The sequence below is a fragment of the Microtus ochrogaster genome, linkage group LG5, assembly GCF_000317375.1.
Source record: "Microtus ochrogaster isolate Prairie Vole_2 linkage group LG5, MicOch1.0, whole genome shotgun sequence".
Taxonomy (NCBI): domain Eukaryota; kingdom Metazoa; phylum Chordata; class Mammalia; order Rodentia; family Cricetidae; genus Microtus; species Microtus ochrogaster.
Window position 1 is genome coordinate 40,135,530 of NC_022031.1, and position 21,488 is coordinate 40,157,017.

General features: G+C 49.7%; 2 protein-coding genes across 3 annotated transcripts in view; one reads left to right on the forward strand and one right to left on the reverse strand.

Annotated features, from left to right (window-relative positions):
- The window catches only part of Polr1e (RNA polymerase I subunit E), a 12,763-nt gene extending 2,898 nt beyond the window's left edge, over positions 1 to 9,865 (forward strand). The window contains exons 3-12 of the mRNA XM_005362120.3: positions 562 to 638; positions 1,182 to 1,267; positions 3,763 to 3,821; positions 4,565 to 4,709; positions 5,038 to 5,145; positions 5,693 to 5,789; positions 6,612 to 6,745; positions 8,051 to 8,132; positions 8,791 to 8,922; positions 9,436 to 9,865. Coding sequence (XP_005362177.1) covers positions 562 to 638; positions 1,182 to 1,267; positions 3,763 to 3,821; positions 4,565 to 4,709; positions 5,038 to 5,145; positions 5,693 to 5,789; positions 6,612 to 6,745; positions 8,051 to 8,132; positions 8,791 to 8,922; positions 9,436 to 9,595 — 1,080 coding nt within the window. The 3' untranslated portion in view covers positions 9,596 to 9,865. The remainder of the gene's footprint in view (positions 1 to 561; positions 639 to 1,181; positions 1,268 to 3,762; positions 3,822 to 4,564; positions 4,710 to 5,037; positions 5,146 to 5,692; positions 5,790 to 6,611; positions 6,746 to 8,050; positions 8,133 to 8,790; positions 8,923 to 9,435) is intronic.
- Positions 9,866 to 11,499: 1,634 nt separating this feature from the next.
- Fbxo10 (F-box protein 10) overlaps positions 11,500 to 21,488 on the reverse strand; it is a 63,040-nt gene continuing 53,051 nt past the window's right edge. For both annotated transcript variants that reach the window (XM_005362121.3, XM_026786669.1), the window contains exons 8-11: positions 20,873 to 21,142; positions 19,439 to 19,752; positions 18,274 to 18,455; positions 11,500 to 13,293 (exon numbers count right to left, since the gene is read on the reverse strand). In XM_005362121.3, coding sequence (XP_005362178.1) covers positions 13,119 to 13,293; positions 18,274 to 18,455; positions 19,439 to 19,752; positions 20,873 to 21,142 — 941 coding nt within the window. In that variant the 3' untranslated portion in view covers positions 11,500 to 13,118. The remainder of the gene's footprint in view (positions 13,294 to 18,273; positions 18,456 to 19,438; positions 19,753 to 20,872; positions 21,143 to 21,488) is intronic.

Below are 21,488 nucleotides of genomic sequence, written 5' to 3' on the forward strand. Positions count from 1 at the left end.
AAGGTCTTTATCCACGGAGCCCATGTGCAGCCTTACAGCTGTTCTCATTGGTGTCTCTGATGGGTAAGGATCTTGAGCACTTCTCATATATTTTGGGCAGTTTGTGTCACTTCTTTAAGAGCTGTCTACTTAGCTCATCAGCCCTCTTCTTGACTAGATTAGTTGAGTTTTTTTTTTTAATTTTTACAATTCTTTGTATATTCTAAATATTAATCCCTTGTTGGATGAATATTATTATACTTGGCAGTGATTTAGCCCCTTCTGTATGCTCTTTAGGTAATATTTGCTTTGCTCTGAAAAAGCTTTTTAATTTCATGCAATCCCAGGTGCCACTTCCCCCAAGAACTATACCTACCACCTCAAAGCTTTCTTAGGGTATTTGGGGTTCCCTTTCCAAAGTTTTCTTGCCTTTCCCCCAGAGACACCCTAGGTTCCTATAGATGAGATGGGGCTAGATCTCCTCCTGGAGGGTGTATAGGGCTGGCACAGTTTGGTCCTGGATTCGAGTCCATGCTCAGTGCCCTTCAATGCTGATCATCAATGGAACACTTTGTTTTTCAGGCAGCTGAAACAGACAGGCTCTCCTATGTTGGAAACAATTTTGGGACTGGCGCCCTCAAATGCAACACTCTTTGCAGGTACTAGGCCACGGGGCAGTGACAGAGGGGCTAGGAGGGTTTAGTGCGACAGTGACACCATCTTCAGTCTTTATTTTGGAGGTAGTTGGGGGGATCTGTGGGTTCACTAAGATCCTGTGTGTAGTGATATTTCATTTGTATTTTAATAAATAAAACTTGCCTGAAGGTCAGAAAAGTAAAACAGCCAGCCACCAACTCTTACCTCTACACCTCTACCTCAGTCTGAAATGGGGATCCCGCCTCCAGGGATCCCAGAATGAGACTGTGTGAGCTGTCTCCTCCCTTATATTCCTGTCTAGGACTGGGATTAAAGGCGTGCACCACCACCACAATCTAGATGTGATTGCTCATCAGAACCATCTGGTGGCTTTTTCAGTCCTCAGCCATTCTGTGTGTCCTCCCTCTCTGCAGGGATTGTTACCTGTGAGCAAGCGGACGCCCTCCTCCTGCAGAAAGAAGCTAGGGATCTGTAAATAGGAAAGAGGTTTGTGTGGATAATAACCCGTGCATAACCTACTACCGTGTCATTCTGCTTCTGCCCAGACACTTTGTGGGGATTCTCAACAAGACCTCTGGCCAGATGGAGGTGTATGATGCCGAGCTGTTCAACATGCAGCCGCTGTTTGCTGGTAGGTTCTGGAAATGAAGACTCAGTTAAAGGCCACATCGTAGGGGTTTGTTGGATTAGTTCATTTTTGTTTCCTAAGAGGCATTTGTAATTTTTTCTAAATGGCTTCCCCCTCATACACCTTTCTGAGACAAGGTCTCATGTAGTCCAGGCTGCCCTTGAATTTGCCGGGCAGCTGAGGATGACCTTGGACTTCTGGTCCTCCTGCCACCAACTCCTAAGTGGTGACCTTACAGGTATGTGCCGTCTCCCGGCAAACACAGCTCATCCTCAGCCATAATGGGACGTCTTCTTGCCAAGTGTTTTCTTTTTTTTTATTTGAAAAAAATATATATATATAGTATATATTTTAATGAATCATTTATTGACCCCTTACTATGTAAGCTAAGGACTTTGTATGACAGGCAAGATCCCGTCTCTCCAGCATTTACAGATGTTGTCTCAGAAAGCAGCCTTTAAATTTAAGCAGGAGTAGTCGTCGGTGCGGCCGTCTCATGGGGCTTTCCCGTGTGGGAGCACAGGTGTTCACATGCCACAGCGCACGTAAGAGGTCAGAGCAGAACCTCTGCTGTCTGACTACCTGTTTGAGAAACTGTCTGTTGGCTCTGAGTAGGCCGGCAGCTGCCCCTTGAGCGTCTGGGGTTCTCTTGTCTCTGCTTCCCATCTTACTGTGGCCACACTGGGATTCCAGATGTGTGCTACCGTGCCCAGCTTCCCAGGTCCTCATGTTTGGGTAGCAAGCTTTCGGCACACTGAGCCATCCTCTAAACTTTCTAAATTCCAATGGAGATTGTAAAATTTTATTACACTTATTTATTGGATGTATATATGTGTATGTATTATATATATATAATATGTATTATATATATAATATCATACACACACCACAGTACATGTGTGTGGTCACAGGCCAATTCAAGCAAGTTGATTTTCTCCCTCCAGAATGTGGATCCAGGCACATGTGAACAACATGTGACTCAGGTCATCAGACTTGGTAACAGTAACAGGCACCTTTTTACCTGCTGGCCCTCTACCAGCCTGCTGAGATAGAATTGTTTAAATTCCTTTTTAAAAAAGATTTATTTTATGTGCATGGTTCTATTGTGTGTATGGTTCTACATGTGTGTCTGTGTACCACATGCATGCATTGCTTGTGGAGGCCAGAAGAGAGAGTTGGATCCCGTGGAACTGGAGTTATACATGGTTGTTAGCCATCATGTGGATGCTGGGAACTGAACTTAGGTCCTCTTACAAGAGCAGCCAGTGCCCTAACCTGCTGAGTCATCTCTTCAGACTCTAAGGTTTTTTAATTCTTGATGAGATACATTTGTGTTACATGCTGATAGTTTATAAATAGTGGCTTGTTCTGGCTCGCTGCACGCTAGATTTTTTTTTTTTTTTTTTTTTTTTGAGACAGAGTTTCTCTGTAGCTTTGGAGCCTGTCCTGGAACTAGCTCACTAGCTCTTGTAGACCAGGCTGGTCTCGAACTCACAGAGATCCACCTGCCTCCCAAATGCCGGGATTAAAGGTGTACGCCACCACCGCCCGGCAACGCTAGTTTTGGGTTTTTGCTGTGTGCTTGTCACTATTTTGAACACCTTTCACAAGAACCACATAATTACTTCATAGGTACTACTATTCTTTCTTTTTCTTCCTTTCCTCTGTGTAGGTCTGGCTGTCCTGGGACTCGCTCTGTCCAGGCTGGCCTTGAACTCACAGACATCTGCCTCTGCTGGGATTGAAGGCAGTTGCCACCACTACCTGGATTCTTTTCTTTTCTTTTTTTTCCTTCTCTTCCTTCTCTTCCTTCCCTCCCTCCCTCCCTTCCTTTCTTTCATGTGTGTTATTTCTTTTTTAGCAGCACTGAGACGTGGCTGACTGAGGTGACCTGCTGCTGAGCTAACCCAAGCTTGTGTTCTTGCCCTTCAGATTGTACCGCTCACTATTTGAGTACATTGTGGGAAGTTGGAGAGTGACGTGTGAAAATTCCCAGTATGTTAACACCCGCCTTTAGGTCTTTGACCAGAAAAGCAGATCTACTTATCGGAAGAGCCAAGGACTTGGTTTCTGTTCTCTCTGACGTGGCCTGGCTTGGGAAAGTGCCTGGGCCAGTCACTGTGTCTGCGGGCCTCATCTTTCCTTGTTTCTGATCTAAGAGGCTGGGGCAGAGGACAGCCATTCTTACTTATTTACTGAGGAATACAGCCAGTATTCAGTGTACATTCATGTTAGGGAAGTCTCGGAATAAGGAGCTTGGTTTTTTTTAGATTAATGTTAAATAAACACTAAGCACTATTAATATTTTTAATCCTTGCAGGGCTGAGCACAGTGGCTGCAGCACACGTGCACATGCTTACGGGGTTAAGACCCTGGTATCAGCTGAACTCAAATTTAAAATCATCGTGGGCAGCATAGTGAGCGTCCCGCCCCCCCCCCCCCAAATACTCATTGGTGAGCCTCACAGTGTGCTTTCTTCCTGTTCTGTGTTTCTGTAGAAGATGCTATTGAGCATGAGTCCCTGCTGGACAATCAGACCAAGACTTTCAGGGAAAAGGTGAGTGACAGTTAAGGACACTCCTTCGAGGCCTGGTTTCCCCGTCAGTGTAACAGCCCCCCTGAATGTGGGCCTCCCTGGCTGCGCCATCTCAATTGGTCTTTGGTTCTCCTCCTGGTTGCTACCTGCAGAGGCCTTCTGGTCTCCCAGGGAACAGGCTTGCTGCTGCCTTGGCCAGGTGAACACAGCCAGTGTCGGTATTTGCACCCTGTTCTCTGGGATGAAGGGGGTATAGCAGAAAGCTTCTTAGGTTTTGGTCCACACTATGGACAATGTTGTACCTGGAGATGCATATCAACAAAGTAAGTTCTTTGAGCTTCTGGATGTAAAGAATTCTTAGTGAAGTCATCTCGTCCAAAGGGTGGCAGACTGAACTTTCAGTACTGCCTGGGCCACAGCAAAGAGAAAAGACCACTCTGGTTCACTTGGGGAGAGGGAGTGGTTTATTAACAGCATCTGCTACGGGAGCAGATGGCAGATGGGTGGGCTGTGTGCCACAGGTTTCCCAACCCTGATTCCAGTCAAGTCTTTCTGTACCGATGGAAAACTAAATGTGGATTTGTAACTGGGAGTCAGTGCAGCAAACCCAGTCCTTATGTGGACAGGTATGAGAAAGGACTCAGCCTGATTGACAGGTGAGGTAATCCTGGCTCAAGAACCCCACAGCTTGCTTGTGATTATACACTTGGAAACAGCCATGTTGCCCAGCCTGTCCTTGGTAACTGGGTTTGTTTCTTACACAGTTGGATTCTTGCATTGAAGCCTTTGGAAGCACCAAGCAGAAGCGGTCCCTGAACTCCAGGAGAATGAACAAAGTTGGCAGCGAATCTTTGAATCTCACAGTAACTAAAGCTGCAGAGAACATCATCGATACAAAGGGTGTGGATGGTAAGAGGCTGGAGCTTGGGGTAGAGTGTGCCCACAAAGACAGCAGATGCCAGCGGGGAGCTCGAAGGCTGGATTCCTTCCTGGTACATGGCCGCAGCCTCTCTAATGCTGTGTAGTGAATATTTACTATCATGCGTCTCTAACTCTGCTCTGAGTTACTTGAGGGCAAACATTGTATCCACCTTCTGCATGGCTGGGAAGTTCAGATCCTGGCAGGTGTTCAGATTGGAGTTTTGGACTGTGTGGTTTCTACTGCATTGGGTTCATGGAGTGTTGGGAGCCTGTAGCTGGACAGAGTGGCACTCATGTTAATTTTCCCCACTGAAAGCTCTGGTCAGCGATGCCATGCAGGATGACTTGCAAGATGACTCCCTGTACCTTCCTCCCTGCTACGCTGATGTGACCAGGCCTGAAGATGTGTACAGATTTGAAGACAGTATCCTTGCAGTTTGGAAGGTGCCTAATTTGCAGGCTGTCGTGTTGGTACACATTGGCAGAGCCAGGCTGTGTAAGAGTAGCTGTAGTCGTGGTCCTGCGACATTAATAAATGCAACATCCTACCCTTTTCCCACATCCCATTGCTGTTGGCAAAAGGTTTGTCAGTTTGGCTTCCTCATTAGCGGAAGGACCTACTCCTGGGAATCAAACCCGGTGTTCAGTTAACAGCTTTGCGCTGTGGGGGTCATTCTCCGCAGACAGAATATAACCTATGAGTTGGCTGGTCCAGAGCAGACATACTGAAACAAGTGTCGGAACATAGAACTCCCCTGCTCAGGGCGTCTGGCTAGTTGGAGAATGCTAACAAAAGCTCTAGTAGTGAAGGGGTAATCCAGGTAGGAGGTGACCCCGAGGCTGGAGTCTGGGAATCGGGTCTCTGTTCTCCACCCTGCTTCCTCTGAGTTCCTTCTCTGCCTGGGAAATGAGGTCCCTTGAGATGACTTAGGTGTCCATTTTGGTCAGTTATGTTCTTGACCTGCAACCAGTTCTGTCCCCGGCTGAGTACGATGCTCTTGAGAGCCCTTCTGAAGCCTTCAGAAATGTTACATCAGAAGACATACTGAAGATGATTGAAGAGAACAGGTATTCGTGGGCAGGTGGGGCATCGTGAGGCATGATGGGAAACGGAGTCTGACATAAAGCAAGACCTTGATAATACCACTCAGAAAGTAGCAGCTCAGGGAGCTTATGGGGAGTTGTCTGCTTAGCCACAGAGTAAGGAGCAAGCTTTGACACCAGGCATTCAGGAGGTGTGGGTAGATCTAAGGAAGAGGATTGGTTTATGCGTGTAGCACCTATAGCTGGAGAGATAGATGGTGGCAGGGTCCTGTAATCTGGGGCCCTGGACCAAAGCCAGCCCCGTGTCCTGCTGTTAATGCTGATTGTCACTGGCAATGGCCAAAGGCTGGCATTGGCATGGATGCAACCAGAGTGATGGCTGTCTGGGACAGTATGCTTGCCAACTTCTAAAATTAAATATGCACATTTTAAATATTAAGATTATGTTGTGTGTATAACATGGGTAGGGAGGGGTCCAGTAGACGATGTCATTGGATCAGGTGTGAGTGCTAAGAAACTGACAAGGCCTCTGCAAGAGCAATGCTGTTTAACTGCTCAGCCATTTCTCTAGTCCTACTTGTCTTCGTTTTTTTCTTAGAGTTTGTGTGAGTGTGAGATTGTGCTTGTGTGGGGGTGCGTGTACATGTGGAGGTCTGAGGTTGATCATCTTCGGAATTGTCCTCTGTTGTTTTTCTACCTTGTTCAATGACATGGAGTCTGTCAATCAAACCCTGTGTGCCCTGCTAGGGTTAGCCTCCTTAGCCAACCCGCCCAGAGGGGATGGAGTGTGTGGGGACCGTGTGCTGGTGATGCCTCCTGACCGCCTGTTTCTCTTCCTTGTTTTAGCCACTGTTCCTTCATCATAGAAATGCTGAAGTCTTTGCCATCAGATGAGCAGAGTCGAGACCGGCAAGCCCGAAGCATCTGGTTTCTAGACGCCCTCATTAGATTTCGAGCTCAGAAAGTGATAAAGGGAAAAAGTAAGCCCCCCACAGGCACTTTATCCTGTTATCTTCAAGTGGTTGCTTGTCTGTGGATGTCTGTCTGTCCAGGCCCTCTCTGTGCGGCCTGCCCTTCCTGCTGGTCCCACTGCCTGCCTGAGCCTCGCAGGGCTCTCTTTTCTGTATTTCTTTTTCTTTTTTTTTAAATATTTATTTATTATGTATACAATATTTTGTCTACATGTATTCCTGCAGGCCAGAAGAGGGCACCAGACCTTATTACAAATGGTTGTGAGCCACCATGTGGTTGCTGGAATTGAACTCAGGACCTTTGGAAGAGCAGGCAATGCTCTTAACCACTGAGCCATCTCTCCAGCCCCCTTCTCTGTATTTCTTTCATCTGCTCTGGAAATGGGGACAGGGTGGATGGGGCTTCTAGAGAGCACATGCCCTGCTTGTTCTGCCTGGTAAAACAGTGTCCTGGTCAAATGAGAGGAATAACCTACGGGAGGCTGTTAGAATAAACATCAGTTACAGGAGGAGGAAATCAGGGCTTTGCTTGTGAAGAAGCTTGGGGCAGGTGGTTTTGCTTTTTAAGACAGTCTCACTACACAGCCCTGGTTGGCCTGGAACTCACAGAGATTCGTGTGTCTCTGCCTCCCGAGTACTAGGATTAAAGGTGTGCACGGCTATGCTTGCCTTTTTTTTTCTTTTCGTGGTGTGTGGGAGGATGTGGTGATGGTGTGTTTCACACTGAGAGTGCGAGGCAGTTTGTGATGTTCCACCTGCTTCTAAGACCATCCGTGGCGGTCACACACTCATGCCCACCCCAAGCTGAAAAGCCAGCAGGAGACCCCTGGGGTTTGCAGCACAAGGCGTGTCTGTTCACTCTTCTTGTGGAGAGCACCAAGGATGAACTCTCAAGTTTCGTGTTCTGGTCTCTCGCGCCTTCCACCCTCAATTTACTTAGTTATGGGTAGTTATGGGGGGGGGGGGGTGCTCAGTGTACCTATGGTCAGAGGACAGCTTTGGAATCAGTTCTCTCTATCCATGCGAATCCTTGTGGCACGTCTGGACCCACTGGGTCATCTCACCGGCTCCATCTGCAGTCTATTTTCCAGTATTTTACTGTATGTGCCTCGTCCTCATCAGTCTGTCCTAGCTGTGTTCACACCCTCACAACACCTCCTGTGTGTGTCTGACTTGAAAGTGGCTGCTTTGGCTCTTAGGCCCCTGTTCCTCTTATCATGTGGTTCTGGCCATTACAGCCCCCACCCACCCACTTACAGATGTGCCACCTGTGGACTTTACAGGAAAATGATCCAATGTGACTCTGTGTTCTAGGTGCCCTGGGACCTGGAATCCCCCACATCATCAACACGAAGCTGCTAAAGCACTTCACCTGCCTGACTTACAACAATGGCAGGTCAGGGGCTGTTTCTGTGGAAAGGAACGCAGGTGGGGGTGGCAGGGAAGTGTGGGGACTCAGGTTCAATTCCATGTCCAGAGATCCAGCGCCAAAGAGTCACTGCCGTCTGGCGGTCTTCTGGGGACATCATATACTGTCCCTCTTGGAAGTGTTCACTTGTCTTTGGCTGTGGGGCACCCTGCAGTGCTGGGATTACTGATAATCAGTGCTGCAGGAAAGGACAGCTACCCAGTGACCTAGAAGACAGAAACTGCAGTGCATCCAGGCCTTGTTTGCCGCTGTTTGATGGGGCTGTGCTCCCTGCTCCTGCTGTGTTTGGAAAGAGCAGGGGCAGCACTGAGGCTGGGTGGTTTTTCCTGTGGCCTGCTGAGCAGACAGTCACAGGCTCCTACAAAGGTTTCATGAGTACATCGCTACCAGCTACCAGCCACCTGGGGAAACGTGGGCGGGGCTTTCTCTGTCTCTGAGAGGAAACATGGGTTGACTTAACTGTCCACTGTGAGACTTGGGCAGCTTGGAAGGAACAGGCTGTGTGTGTGGCTTTGCCCCGCTGCCCCCCAAACTGGGACCACTGACTATGGAGGGTAAGGCTCTGGTGTTCTTACTTAGCACTTGGGGTTTAACTTCATTTCTCCTCCATTGCCATTGACTGCAGTTTACGGAACTTAATTTCAAATTCAATGAAGGCCAAGATCACTGCGTATGCAATCATCCTCGCCTTGCATATAAGTAACTTCCAGATCGACCTGACAGTGCTGCAGGGGGACCTGAAACTCAGTGAGAAAAGGTGAGCACGGCAGCGTGAGGCTGGTCCCTGCGGCCACCCAGGTGGATTCCTCCTGCCCATGAGGCCCTGTTGAAGGGGGTAAAGGGTTGGGGTGTCTCACGGAAAAATCTTGGGACCAGAAGACAATCTCCTGTGAATGAATGATTGGTTGGCAAAAAACTCTGAGTGCCTTCTCTTTGCAAGGCTTGATATTGAGTTCATTCACAGTCCTTCACTGATTTCCAAAAACTACTAGGACTCTGAGGTCTGGAAAGGAATAACTTTCTCAAGATCTCACTCCCCAAAAGGGTGCCTGCGCCTTGGGCCTGAGCCTCCCACAGCTTTCTGTTCTGAATAGCCCTGTGTGCCCTACATTGCTGTGACTAGGGAGGGATCCTCCGTGGATCTAGGGGTGAAGCGAGGGTAGAAACAGAGAACCCAGTTTTATGGTCCGGAGCACAGTGTGCTCCTCGCTCCCGCCAGACCTGACAGCGCACACAGGGCTCCTCCTGATCTGTTCCATTTCTTCCTTAGGATGATTGAGATAGCAAAAGCCATGAGGCTGAAGATCTCCAAAAGAAAGGTGACCCTGGCAGACGGCAGGGAAGAGGACCACAGACTGGGCACTCTGTCTCTCCCACTGCCTCCAGCCCTGACCTCAGACCGCCAGTCAAAGCGGAAGAAGATGAACTAGATCTTTTCCAGATGGCTCGCTCTGGCCATGTCACAGCCACTTCTGTCCAGTCCCACTTTTATTTTTTGAAAAAGGAAGCAGACTGGATGTTGTGGTACTTTACTATAACCCAAGAACTCAGGAGACTGAGGCAGGACAATTGTGGATCCTGGGCCTGTCCGGGATTCTACTGTGCTCCACCACCCCAAGGCCTTAACTTTAGCATGGTTATCATGCCTCAGCCAGCATCCCAGCTGTGCCTCTCATGCAGAGATTAAAGGATCTAGGTTTGACTTCGTCTCCCTCCTTTGCTGTTGCTGTGGTTAGAAATGGCAGATGTTTCTCCTGCTGGGTCATGTGCAGGGTTTGGGAGGGTCAGGCTGAACTCTGGGCCTAAAGAAAGGATGATGGTTTAAAAGGAGGACCTGGACGAGCCGCAGCAGGTGGAGGAGGGCCGGCAGTGGGATCTAAATGAACAGCCTACTACAGCATAGCGGAGCCCAGTCAGGAATGATAACCACGGCTTTCCCTCTCCATGGAGACCATGCAGAGGGGCATGGTTGGAGATGAATACAACGTGGAAAGCATGGACCATCATCATGAGGGTCTCACTTGGTTTTGGATTCAGGCCTTGACAGACCCACTGTTGTAATAAAGTTCCTGGGGTCTGGGGAGGGGAGCTGCGCTAGAGGCTTGAGTCTTTAGACAGTACCAAATTGGTCTTGTGGCCATGATTCTGCAGGTGAGTTTAAGACAGACTGATTGGAAGCCTGTCATGGGTTCACATGGTGAGGGGAAAACCAGCACAGGCAAGTTGTCCTGTCTCCACTGTGGGCTGTGGTGCGCATACACCCGCAGCAACAGAACTTACAACAAAAACGGGGTTGGAGAGAGCTCAGCAGTTAAAAGTCCCACAAACACCTGAGTTCCAACCCGACACCCATAATGCCCAACACCAGGAAGCAGAGACAGGAAATCCATTGGCTTCCTAGCTGCTGGCCTCACTGAAAAGCACGAGTTCCCAGAGTAGCTTGCCTCAACGGGAAAGGCAGAGAGTAACAGGACACCTGGTACTCTGACCCCCCCAGGAAATCAGTCCTCTGTAGGAAACAGACTGCTCCACACTGGATGAAAGAGAGGCAGGCATAAAACAGCTCATGGCAACGCAGTCTGGGCTGGGAATGGTAGCACAAGCCTATAATGCCAACATTTGGGAGGAAGCTTCAGCTAATCCAGGGCAGCTTGAAAAACAAAGCAGTTGGTTAAGAAGCCCACAAGGGAAGCCAGGAGAGGGAGCTGACTCTGAACACCCCTTATCAGAAGAAAGTTCAGAAGATGGGTTTGCCTTAGCTCGGGTGGGCTGCTTTTAAGACTAAGAAAACTAACAGAGTATTTATTTACTACTAGGCCAGACGATGGCTTTGTGTTTGGTAAAGGCACTTGCGGCCAAGCCAGATGACCCAAGTTCACTCCCTGGAACCCACCTGGGAGAAGCAGAGAACCACCTTCCCCAAAGTTGTCCTCCGACCTTCAAGTGTGCTGTGACACAGGCGCACATAGAAACATACAAGAGATGTGAAAACAGTTCTAACACCGAGCTCGAGCTGAGTGGGTACATGCCGAGGGAGAACCCAATCCAGGGAGACGTGCTCATGTATCTGAAGCCCCTTGGTGCACCGGGTGACCTGTATGGAGGCAATGTCAGTGGTTATCTCCAGACAGGCCCCTGGGCAGGACTCTGGATGGTACGGAGGCCCCGAAATGTAGCCCTGCAGCCTTGAGTTCTGAGCCGTGGTGGGAGCAAACTGGTACAACGAGAGCTTTGATTCTGCGGCCTCAGTGGCACCTGCGGGAAGCCTGCCGATCCCTTGGAACTGCAGCAAATGTGTGGGCCCAGTTAAGACCCGGAAACGCCTCCTTTAAAATATATAGAGCTTTATTTTGGTTATTGAGATTTTCGTAAGTACTTGATTCACAGAAAAGTCATTTCTTACAAAACACCAAAGGCAGCATTTTCTACAGCGACTCACATTGGGGCCACCAGACAAGTGCATGGGCAGTACTGCAGATGGGAAAGACGGGGGTTCCTGTTCCCAGAGTGCTTAGGGAGAAGTCAGAGCTCCCCCTCCCACTCACCCAACAGCAGCACCTAGGGCTCCACAGAACCAGCCTGGGATCTGCCCCCAAAGGCTGGTGAGGACCCTGCAATAAAGGCCAAGTGGGAAAGGGGGTCATCAAGGCGGAGCTGGCCCTGCATGCAGTCCCCTTCCACAGTGGGGTCCAAGCCCACCTGGCTCGCAGAGCTTGTCACATTCACAGTACAGTCTAGGGAAGCCCTTTGGGAGTGGGCCTTCCCATCACTTAGGCCACTAACTCAACTCTGGCTCTGGGTTGGGACTTAAGGACACAGACAGAAGGGGCTCTACCTTTGGAGAGTTCACAGGTAAACAGGCAGGACAGGGTATGGACCCAGAGAGTTCCAAAGCAAGGCAGAAAGTGCTCAGTGCCCTGAGAGGGAATGGGAGGGTGAGGCTGGGGTGGGGGGACACTATCACCGGAGCAATGGAAGTTACACGGAGATGGCAGTGTCTGAGCTAACCCTGGAGTGAGAGGTGAGGCCTGCCTACACTGAGATAGCTGGGAGGGCATGCTGGGAAGGAAAACAAGCTCAAGCCAAGGCACAGAGTGGGAAACACGGTAGGGCTGGTCAAGGCAGCTGGTCATCCATGAGGATATGGACACGCTGGAGGGCACCTCCACCTAGACAGGCTGGAGCTTGCAGGGGCAGAGTACGTGTCCACGCACAGCCCGAATCCTGTGGCAGGCACTGGGCTAATGCTTTGAACCTGGGGGCTCCTTAGGGACAGTGGAGCTTCGTTCTTCACACGGCCCAGCCCAGCACCTGCCTGCACACCTGAGGCAGCCACCTGCCCCTCTTATTTTAGTGTGTCCCCTCATCATTCCTGGGACAGCTTTTCAGGAGGACCTTCTTGCTCCCAGGGCCATGTGCCAGCCTAGAACTGTCTTTAATAAAAAACACTGCAGTCCCCAGAGGCAGCTGGGAGGCAGTCCTGTCCCCTGAGGGACCAAGAGGGCAGGCCCTGGAAAGGCAGCAGTTGTTTCCCCCACCACAGTTCCTTCCCTTGATCAGAAGGACTCTCTTCCCTGAGAAGAGTCTAGGTTTGGTCTGTGTAAAGTGAGGTTCTCTGTAGTGTGGAATGATTGACCTAAAATCCGCATGTGCTGTTTGAGCCTCCCTAGCTCTTCCTAACCTCTAAGTGCTGGAACACTCCCAATTGCTCTTACTTTTTCTCCTGGGGGAATGTTTTCAAGGTCCTTCCTGATGAAGGCTGTGGAGTAAAGGGTTTAGAAGTACCTTGTTCTTAGTCCCCAGGAGGCGTAGGACCCTCTTTTCAGGAGTGGTGGTGTGTAGGACGGGGGTGGGGCTGGGAGTCTTCCCAGGCTTAACTTCCATCCCAAGAGTCTTAGCCTCTAACTCTTCTGAGTGCCCACTGGGGCTTGGGGCTGAGGCAAGTCTTCTTGCTTACAGGATAGTACAGAAGATGCTGCGGTTGCTGTGGTAACCACCTTCCACACGGGCTGTGATCCTGGTAGCCATGGCTGTCACCTTCTGCCCACTGTGGGACCCAGAGGAGCCCCTGACTGAGTTTTCAAGGTGAGGCCGTGCTGGTGGATTCACCAGGCGCCAAGTGTCAGACCTGGAGGTGCAGAAGGAAAGCCAGTGAATACAGAGGCAGAGAGTACCGGGTGAACCCCTGCGTCTCACCTTTGGCTCCAGTTCTCTGGGTCTCCGAGTTTAAATCTAGGTATGGGTTTTATCTTCTAAGTCAGTGACTGCCCAATAAGGTGGAGTGAGAAACCAAGGGACAGATCCCTGTTGCATTTCTGCATGGAACCTTGGTCACATTTCCTCTAAGGTCCTCAACTTTCCCCATCTTTCTGGATCTAGATGTGAATCAGTGGATTTTATCTCTACCCTTCCCCCCATGTTGCACACACACCAGCTTTGTGAGCACGAATCGTCTACAAGCCTTATTTATCATCACCTTCAGGTGACGAGCAGGCGAAGGAGTTGCTGCACTAGTGCATGGAAACTCCTCGATGCTGAAAAAGAATGCACGAAGCAGAGAGTGGTGTGCTCCGGCTAACCCGTTCTTCAGAGTTCTAGGACAGCCAGGGCTACACATTGAAACCCTGCCTCAATAAAACAAAGAGACAGAGAATGACTTCCAGGGGGTCTGACTTTCTTCTGACCTTTGCAGACACCAGGCTCATACATGACGCAGACATGCATGCAATCCATGGGACACTCATTTTACACATCAAATAAGAACCAACAACTAAAGCTAGACCAACACAGGGACACTCACACACCCATGCCTGCTCCTGGACTGTGCACAGTCGCCAGCAAAGGAAACCAGCTGAGACACCCATCAATAGGTGAATGCAGCTATACCATTTACAGAAAATGGATGGAACGGGAGATAAAGACACTGTGTGCAAGAAGCAGATTCAGACAAATACCACATTTTGTGCAGAATCTAGATTTGGATTTGTAGGTGCCTTTGTGTTTATGGTACTGTGAACATAGAAAAGAGACTACGGTAACCTAGTCTTCAGTGCAACATGACTGGATTACAAATTACTGTATAATGAGTTCTCTAAGGGACAGAACCGGACAGAATGTGTGTATGTATATACATACACATATATAGTGAATATGTGTATATTTATTTATTTCTTCTGTGGCCTGCCTATCTATCTATCTCTATCTATCTATCTATCTATCTATCTATCTATCTATCTATCTATCTATCTATCTATCTATCTATCTGGAATTTATTAGGCTGGCTTACAGGCTGTGGTTCAGCTAGTCCAACAACAGCCATCTACTAACGGAAGGTCCAAGAATCCAGGAGTTGGTCAGTCCCAGAGAAGTCTGAGGAATATGGAAGACACAGCTCGAAATGTGGGTGACACCTTCCTGAGGCCTGAGGGTCTGACAGAAACAGGGAGAAGTCAAGCAGAAGCCTGCCATCCATTGCCTGCTTCGCGACAGCAGACACACTGTGACCAGCTGTCTCACGCTCCTGCTGACAGGGCCAGAGCTGAACCGCCCGCCATGGCTTCCCCACTGTGTTGGATTCACCCCTACACTGTGAGGGAAAATAAACCCAGTCTTTCTTAAGCTGCGTTTTCAGTCACTTTGCCACATCAGCAAGAAAAGGGAGCAGGTGAGGGGGAGGAGATCTTAGAGGACGGGGAGGGGAGGAAAAGAGACTGCAGGTGAGAGGAAATGGGAACTCTGCCTGACTGTGTCCTGTGGAGCTCCGAATACATGCAGAATAGCCAGCTGCCAATTTCTGGAGACACTAGCCCAGGATGACTTCAAAGAGAGTGGTCTTCACCCCCCCCCCCCCGCCCGTAAGGAACAACAGTGTGCACAGGTAAGAACTGCTCCATCAGGACTTCTGGTGTTTTGCTGAGTAATATATACAGTCCCTTTCCGTGGAGTCCTGTTTAAAACACATCAGCTCAGATGGGACGGAAAGGCTACAACTGTTCTAGAGAATTACTGAGAGCTGGGATAGAATTCTAGGAGATGCTTAAGTTCAGTTCCGCTCTGGGGGACAGGGTAGCAATGGACTCCCACCCAGGGCCACGGAGCTATGCCTCCAGCTATAATTCTATAGGTGCTAGATGACAGTTGTGCACTACAGATACGCACTTGTTAACTAAAAAGAGCAGTTTTTCAGATAGTAGCCATCTTGGAATAACTGAGAACATTCCAGAAAGTTTAGGACTTTGCTGTTTAAAACCAAAGGTCTATGATGTTCCTATAATGGCCCAGACACTAAGTATCTTAGGTTTATGCAGTGGTTTGAAAGAAAATGGCCCCCACAGGCCCATAGGGAATGGCACTATTAGGAGGTGTGGCCTTGTTGGAGGAAGTGTGTCTCTGGGAGCAGGCTTTGAGGTTTCACATGCTCAAGCGAGGCCCAGTGTGTCTCACGGTCTCTCTGGCTGCCTTCAGATCTGGATGTAGAACTCTTAGCTACCTCTCCAGTACCATGTGTGCCTGCATGCTGCCGGGCCTCCTACCATAAAGACAGTGGACTTGTCCTCTGAACTATAAGTCAATCCCAATTAAACATTTTCCTTTATAAGAGTTGCTGGGGTCATGGTGTCTCTTCACAGACAGAAGTTGGTACCAGGGACTAGGGTATTGCTGTGATAGACCAGCCCATGTTTTTGTTTGGAGGAATGTGGACTTTGGGACTTTGTTGTAGGAAAGCAACTGAAAGCTTTACGTGGAGTCTAATGGCCACACTGGTAAGAACGTGGAGGACAGTGGTGCTGGGGGTGATTTGAACTGTGGGTGCCTGGCTCAAGAGGGTTCCGAGGAGAATATTTGTATGTGGCCTAGAGACCAGTCTTGTGCCATTATGGCTAAGAATATAGCTGCTTTTTGCCCTTGTCTGAAAAATCTACCTGAGGCTAAATTGAAGAGTTTGGGATAAAATGTTCTGGCAGAGGAAATCTCAAAACAGCCTAGTATTGACTGTGTTCTGCGGTCACTAGTGTTCACTCTTACACAGATCTATAATGAAGAGGAAAAACACAAAATCTACAGCTTGAGGTGAAAAGGGGCACCAGGAAGTGGAACGGAGCTAAGTCCTGTGTTCGAGGAGATAGACAGTGATTGGAAGCGTCACCCCAGGCCCTGGCATTCATCCTTAGGGCGCCAATGCAGTGCCAATGGAGCAGAAAGCTCCATCTCAGGCCCCCTCCCCCTGGGAGTTGCCTTGGTTCAGACTCCAGCTCCGGAAAAGCCCACCAAGCGCTGACCCCTCCCCAGGGAGGGCCAGGACCACTCCCACAGGCTATTTAGGCTGGGCCAAGAAAAAGAACACATGGTCTTTGGGTTCTGTGTCTCCCCGCTCTTTCCCCGCCATCCAGGAGCACTGCAGTAAATGTGGGCATTAATTCGGTCTAATTTTGTCTGATTGGAATTATTTGCATTGGCAGAGAGGCTCATCTTAAGATTATTCCTAAAATTATGGAGGTTTCCCACCAAGGGAGTCTGCTTTTCCCACGGCTCAGCACCACATGCTGGGAAAACGCCCTATGCTCCCTTTTGGAACAGTAATGTATACCCTGTGCCATTGTATGTTGGAAGTAGAATCATTTTGATTCTACAGGGGATTACAGTTAAGAGATTACATGAGTCTCAGAAGAGACTTGGGACTTTGAAAGACAGTTGAGACTGTTACAGACTACGGGGACTTAAAGTTGGACATAATGTATTTCTGCATCATGATATGGTGAGAAGCCTAATGGGGCCAGGGAGTGGAATGTGGGCATTTGAAAGAAAATGGTGCCGGGCGATGGTGGCACACGCCTTTAATCCCAGCACTCGGGAGGCAGAGGCAGGCAGATCTCTGTGAGTTCAAGACCAGCCTGGTCTACAGAGCTAGTTCCAGGACAGGCTCCAAAGCCACCGAGAAACCCTGTCTCGAAAAACCAAAAAAAAAAAAAAAAAAAAAAAAGGCTCCCAAAGGCCCACAGGGAGTGGCACTATTAGAAGGTGTGGCCTTGTTGGAGTAGTAAAAAGCCCTAGGGCTGGGCTTTGAGGTTTCATATGCTCAAGCCAGACCCAGTGTGTCTCACACTCTCTTCCTGCTGCCTTCACATCTGGATGAAGAGCTCTCGGCTACCTCTCCAGCACATCTGTCTGCATGCTGCTGTGCTCCCCACTGTTAGGACAATGAATTAAACATCTGGACTGTCAGCCAGCCCCAGTGAAAGGTTTCCCTCTATAACAGTTGCACCGTCAGGGTGTCTCTGCACAGCGACAGAGACCCTACGGCAGTTTATACTGCCTTGTTTTTACAGCTGTGCTGCAGCTGTGTGTGAGAACACTGAGGCGATGCACCAGCAAATGAACTATGTTCTAACAAAACTTACTGCCGAATACTGAGCTTGCAACTTCTCTAAAACACTCAGGGTCATTTATGAGGTTAAAGTAATGACAGTTTCCCAGAGCCCACTCACAAACAGGTAGCAGAAGAGAATTAGTAACACTGCCAACCTCTGGATGCCATTCAGGCCTTGAGAACTAGATGGCATTCGTCACAGTTTCAAATACATCCAAACGATCTTCACACCTTTTTTTTTTTGAGATATTCCAACTCGGGCTGGCCTCATACTTGGTGATCCTCCTGAATCAGCCTCCCAGTGAATAAAGGCATGAACCATATCCCAATGTTTTGTTTGTATTCCTTATATTAGAGGGCTATGGTAGGTAACCAATCAATTATCCAGAACAGAAAATTTCTGAAAAGAAAATGGGGGACTATTTTAGGAGAACAAGGGTGGCCAGCAAGAGGGGTGCAGCAAGAGTAAGGACAGGCAGTGGGAGAGCACTGTACTAACGACACCAGTGTGGAGACGCCATAACAAATCCACTGCTTTGTACGTTTATCCTAAAAGGAGGAATGGAAACAACGAGAGACTCACAGCAATGCACCAGGCCAACTACGCTGCATTTGGCTAACTGAAAGAACAGATTCAAGACAACATAGCCAGCATCTGCGCGGGAGCTGGAACCCAAGCTCGGGTCCCTGTGCTCACACGGCAAGTGCTCTACCCAGGGGCCATCTCCATAGCTCACTTACTTCTTCTTGAAGACCAGGAACTTATTGTTCTGCATGATGCATTCTCGGTTGTTAGTGATCTGCTGGAAGATGGTCTTGTTGGTCTTGCCCTGGAAGATGATGTTCTCCTGCACCAGGGCCTTAGCACGGCCCCGCACTGCAATGCCATAGGCGCGGAAGGAGTGGATCCGGTTCTTCAGGACCTGGAAGAAGCAGCCACAGAGACTCATAGATTGGAAGTTGGGCAGGTGAGTTACTGCTAGGAAACCATGGAGTCTAAGTGTGTTGGAGAGGTCAGATGGAGCAAGGGAAGCTCTGGGTGGGGCACAAAGGCCAGCCTGGTGGAGCCACTAGTGTCCTAGAGTTGATGGATAGGCTGTAGGAGGGCTGACCTGGGGACAATTCTTCCCTCTGTATGCTGTGAATACCATTGGTTAATAAAGAAACTGTTTTTGGGCCTGTCCAGGGAATAGAGCTAGGTGGGGAAAACTAAACTGAATGCTGGGGGAAAGAGGGTGGAGTAGAGGGATAATCCACAGGGTGGCAGTCCTATCTGTTTGGCTCTACTGTGAAGCCCTAGCACCATGCAGTGCTTTACCTAAAAGGTGCTCAGAGCTCATGGTCACGTGCCAGGACGGGTAAGGAAACAGGAAACAATGAGAAGTGTGGGGAGGTTGTGGATGGGTGCCTGAAAAGTCCAAAAGAAAGTGCTTCAGATAGCCTGGGCGACTCAGCAAGTCTTCCTTAAAAATGTGACAGTCAGGGTGAAGCATATGAATGGTTAAGAGGCCGCCCCACACAGACCAGAGGTGTGCAAAGGCCTAGGGCTCTCTCCTGGTAAGTGCCTACTGCCCAGCTGTCGAGTGCAAGCTTATGCTGTCAGCGAAAGAGCTGCAACAGCAGGGACTTTGACCCAGAGACAAGAAGACACCCAGAAGGCTCCAGCACCATGACTCTTTTGGCTTCCAGCTGAGAAACTCGTTCATCCTTTGGGGCCCAGTTTATATGCACCCCTCTGGAAAGAAGCTCCTCCTCTGTGAAGCTCCCCCTCTGCGGACCATGCTGTCCAGACTGAGTTCTGATTCTCATTACAGCCCTGAGTGCTGAGGGTTCTGTTTCTCAGCAAAGTGCGCAAGTCAGGTCTGAGCCCTGTTGGTACTTTGCATCAGGCACATCATATGCTTACCTTAGTGTCAGACCTGGGCAGCAACTGCAGTCCACTGCCCCGGTTGCCAATGATGTCATTTTCCACTACAGCAGTACTGTCACCCTTGGTAATGATGCCGTGGCCTCTGTTGTCATAGATACCGTTGCCCCGGAGCTCCACCTTGCACTGGGCTTCGACCTTGACCCCACTCTGGCGGTTGCAGGAGATGCTGTTGTTGGTCACTCGCGTGAGCTGGCTGCTCTGAACAATGATGATGCCTCTGTCCCCATTGGCATGGATCACATTGGTGACAACCTGCAGCGCCTCGCTGCTCTGGACAAAGAGTCCTGACGCTGCAGAGTGCGGGAGTGGGAAGAGCACAGGAGATCCTGGAGTCAGTTCTGACAATACCAGCCAGAAGAAGCAGCATCGCCTCGAGTGTGCACTCCAGGATGGTAGGGAAGAGGCACAGAATTCCTGCTAAGGTGGCCAGGAACACAGGCTGTAAGAGGACTCCTTGTGTTCAACGGTCCTCCGGCCCGAGCTCCCACCCCAGGTCTCCTACAGCCTAGCAAAGTGACAATCAATGCCTTGAAGAGGCGGCATGGAAGACGAGACCCAGGCTGGTTCAACAGCAGTGTGGGCCAGCCTCTTGGTGACACCTGTGCGGTTTCCCTAGCTTGGTGGAGTCACCTTACATGGCTACCAGGCAGCAAAGCTTCACGAAAGGAATTCTCTCCTGGGGGTGTGCTGGCAGAACTCACTCCCCTGGGGCTGCTGTAACTGATCTCACTGCTCCACGTCACTCCAGAGGAAAGAGCCTTCCAGGGCCCATGAATCTGTTCTGTTCCTCCATCAGCACTGGTGGGACTTACCCCATAGAATACGCCATTGGATGGGGCTGGAGAGACGGCTTGCTGGTTAAAAGCACCTGCTGCTCTATAGAGCACCTGGGTTTGAGTCCTAGCACCTACAACCTCTCATCAGCTCACAATCATCTGAAAGGGCATTTCCAGAGGGATCCAACGCCCTCTTCTGACCTCCGTGAGCATTCCTCATGAATGTGGTATATAGATATACATGCAGGTAAAACACACACACACATAAAATAGAATAGAATGAGTAAATCTAAACAGAAAGTAAAGCCAACTAAGACTTTATGACCCCATGTCATTAGGTATGGGTTAGGGCACAAGTCCAAGGAAGACAGGATGAGGGGATGTGTCTACAGTCAGGAAGTCCTCGCTGGTGTGGGATGTATAGGGAGAAAGTGAATCTCAGGCAAAAGCAACACATTAGTGAAGTCAGTGGGGCAGAGGTAAGAAGAGATGGATTTGAGTCTGGGGGAAAGTCCAGGGGCTGAGTAATAACTGGGTAGCTAATGGAGCTAGAAGGACAGGTTGGGCCAGTGCATGGAGAGCCCCAGGACAGAGGGAGCCATGAAGATCACCACAGGGGCTGGAGCACACTCACCTCCATTGTGATTAATACTGTTGGACTCCACAAGAGCTACGGTGACGGGCCTGCGCAGTGGGTCGTCCTCTTTCTCCAGCTCTGTCTCCCAGAGGATGGCGTCCCCATCCTCACTGAAGTTCTCCTGGGCCCCATGGCCTCCAGGGAACTCACCGGAGCCATCCTTCTGGCTGAACACTGCCACTCCATACAGGCCGTTGTAGCTGACATGGTTGCTGGTGACATGGGGCAGGCTGGAGGACATCATCCACACACCACAGCCTTTGTTAGCTGGGGTCACAGAAAAGAGCCTGTCACCGGCACCCAAGTATAGGTGATGCAGCACCCAGTGTCACCCCAAAAGGGGAAGTAAAAGGTACTGAGGCAAGTCGCCTCATAGCTCTGGCTATGGGCTTCTCCCACATATGCCAGGGACAATGACCAATTCACCTCACTTTCTAGGATCACACCTAGGGTGTGAAGTGCTCCGAGAACTGCCAAGGGGACACCAAGGCCTCTGCGAGGAGGGAGCAGGCTCAGTGTGAACCCCAGTCCTACCACTTCCTAGCTGGGACCCTGAGTGAGTAACCGGACTTGTGTGCCTCAGGGCCCTCATCTTTTTTTTTTTTTTTTTTTT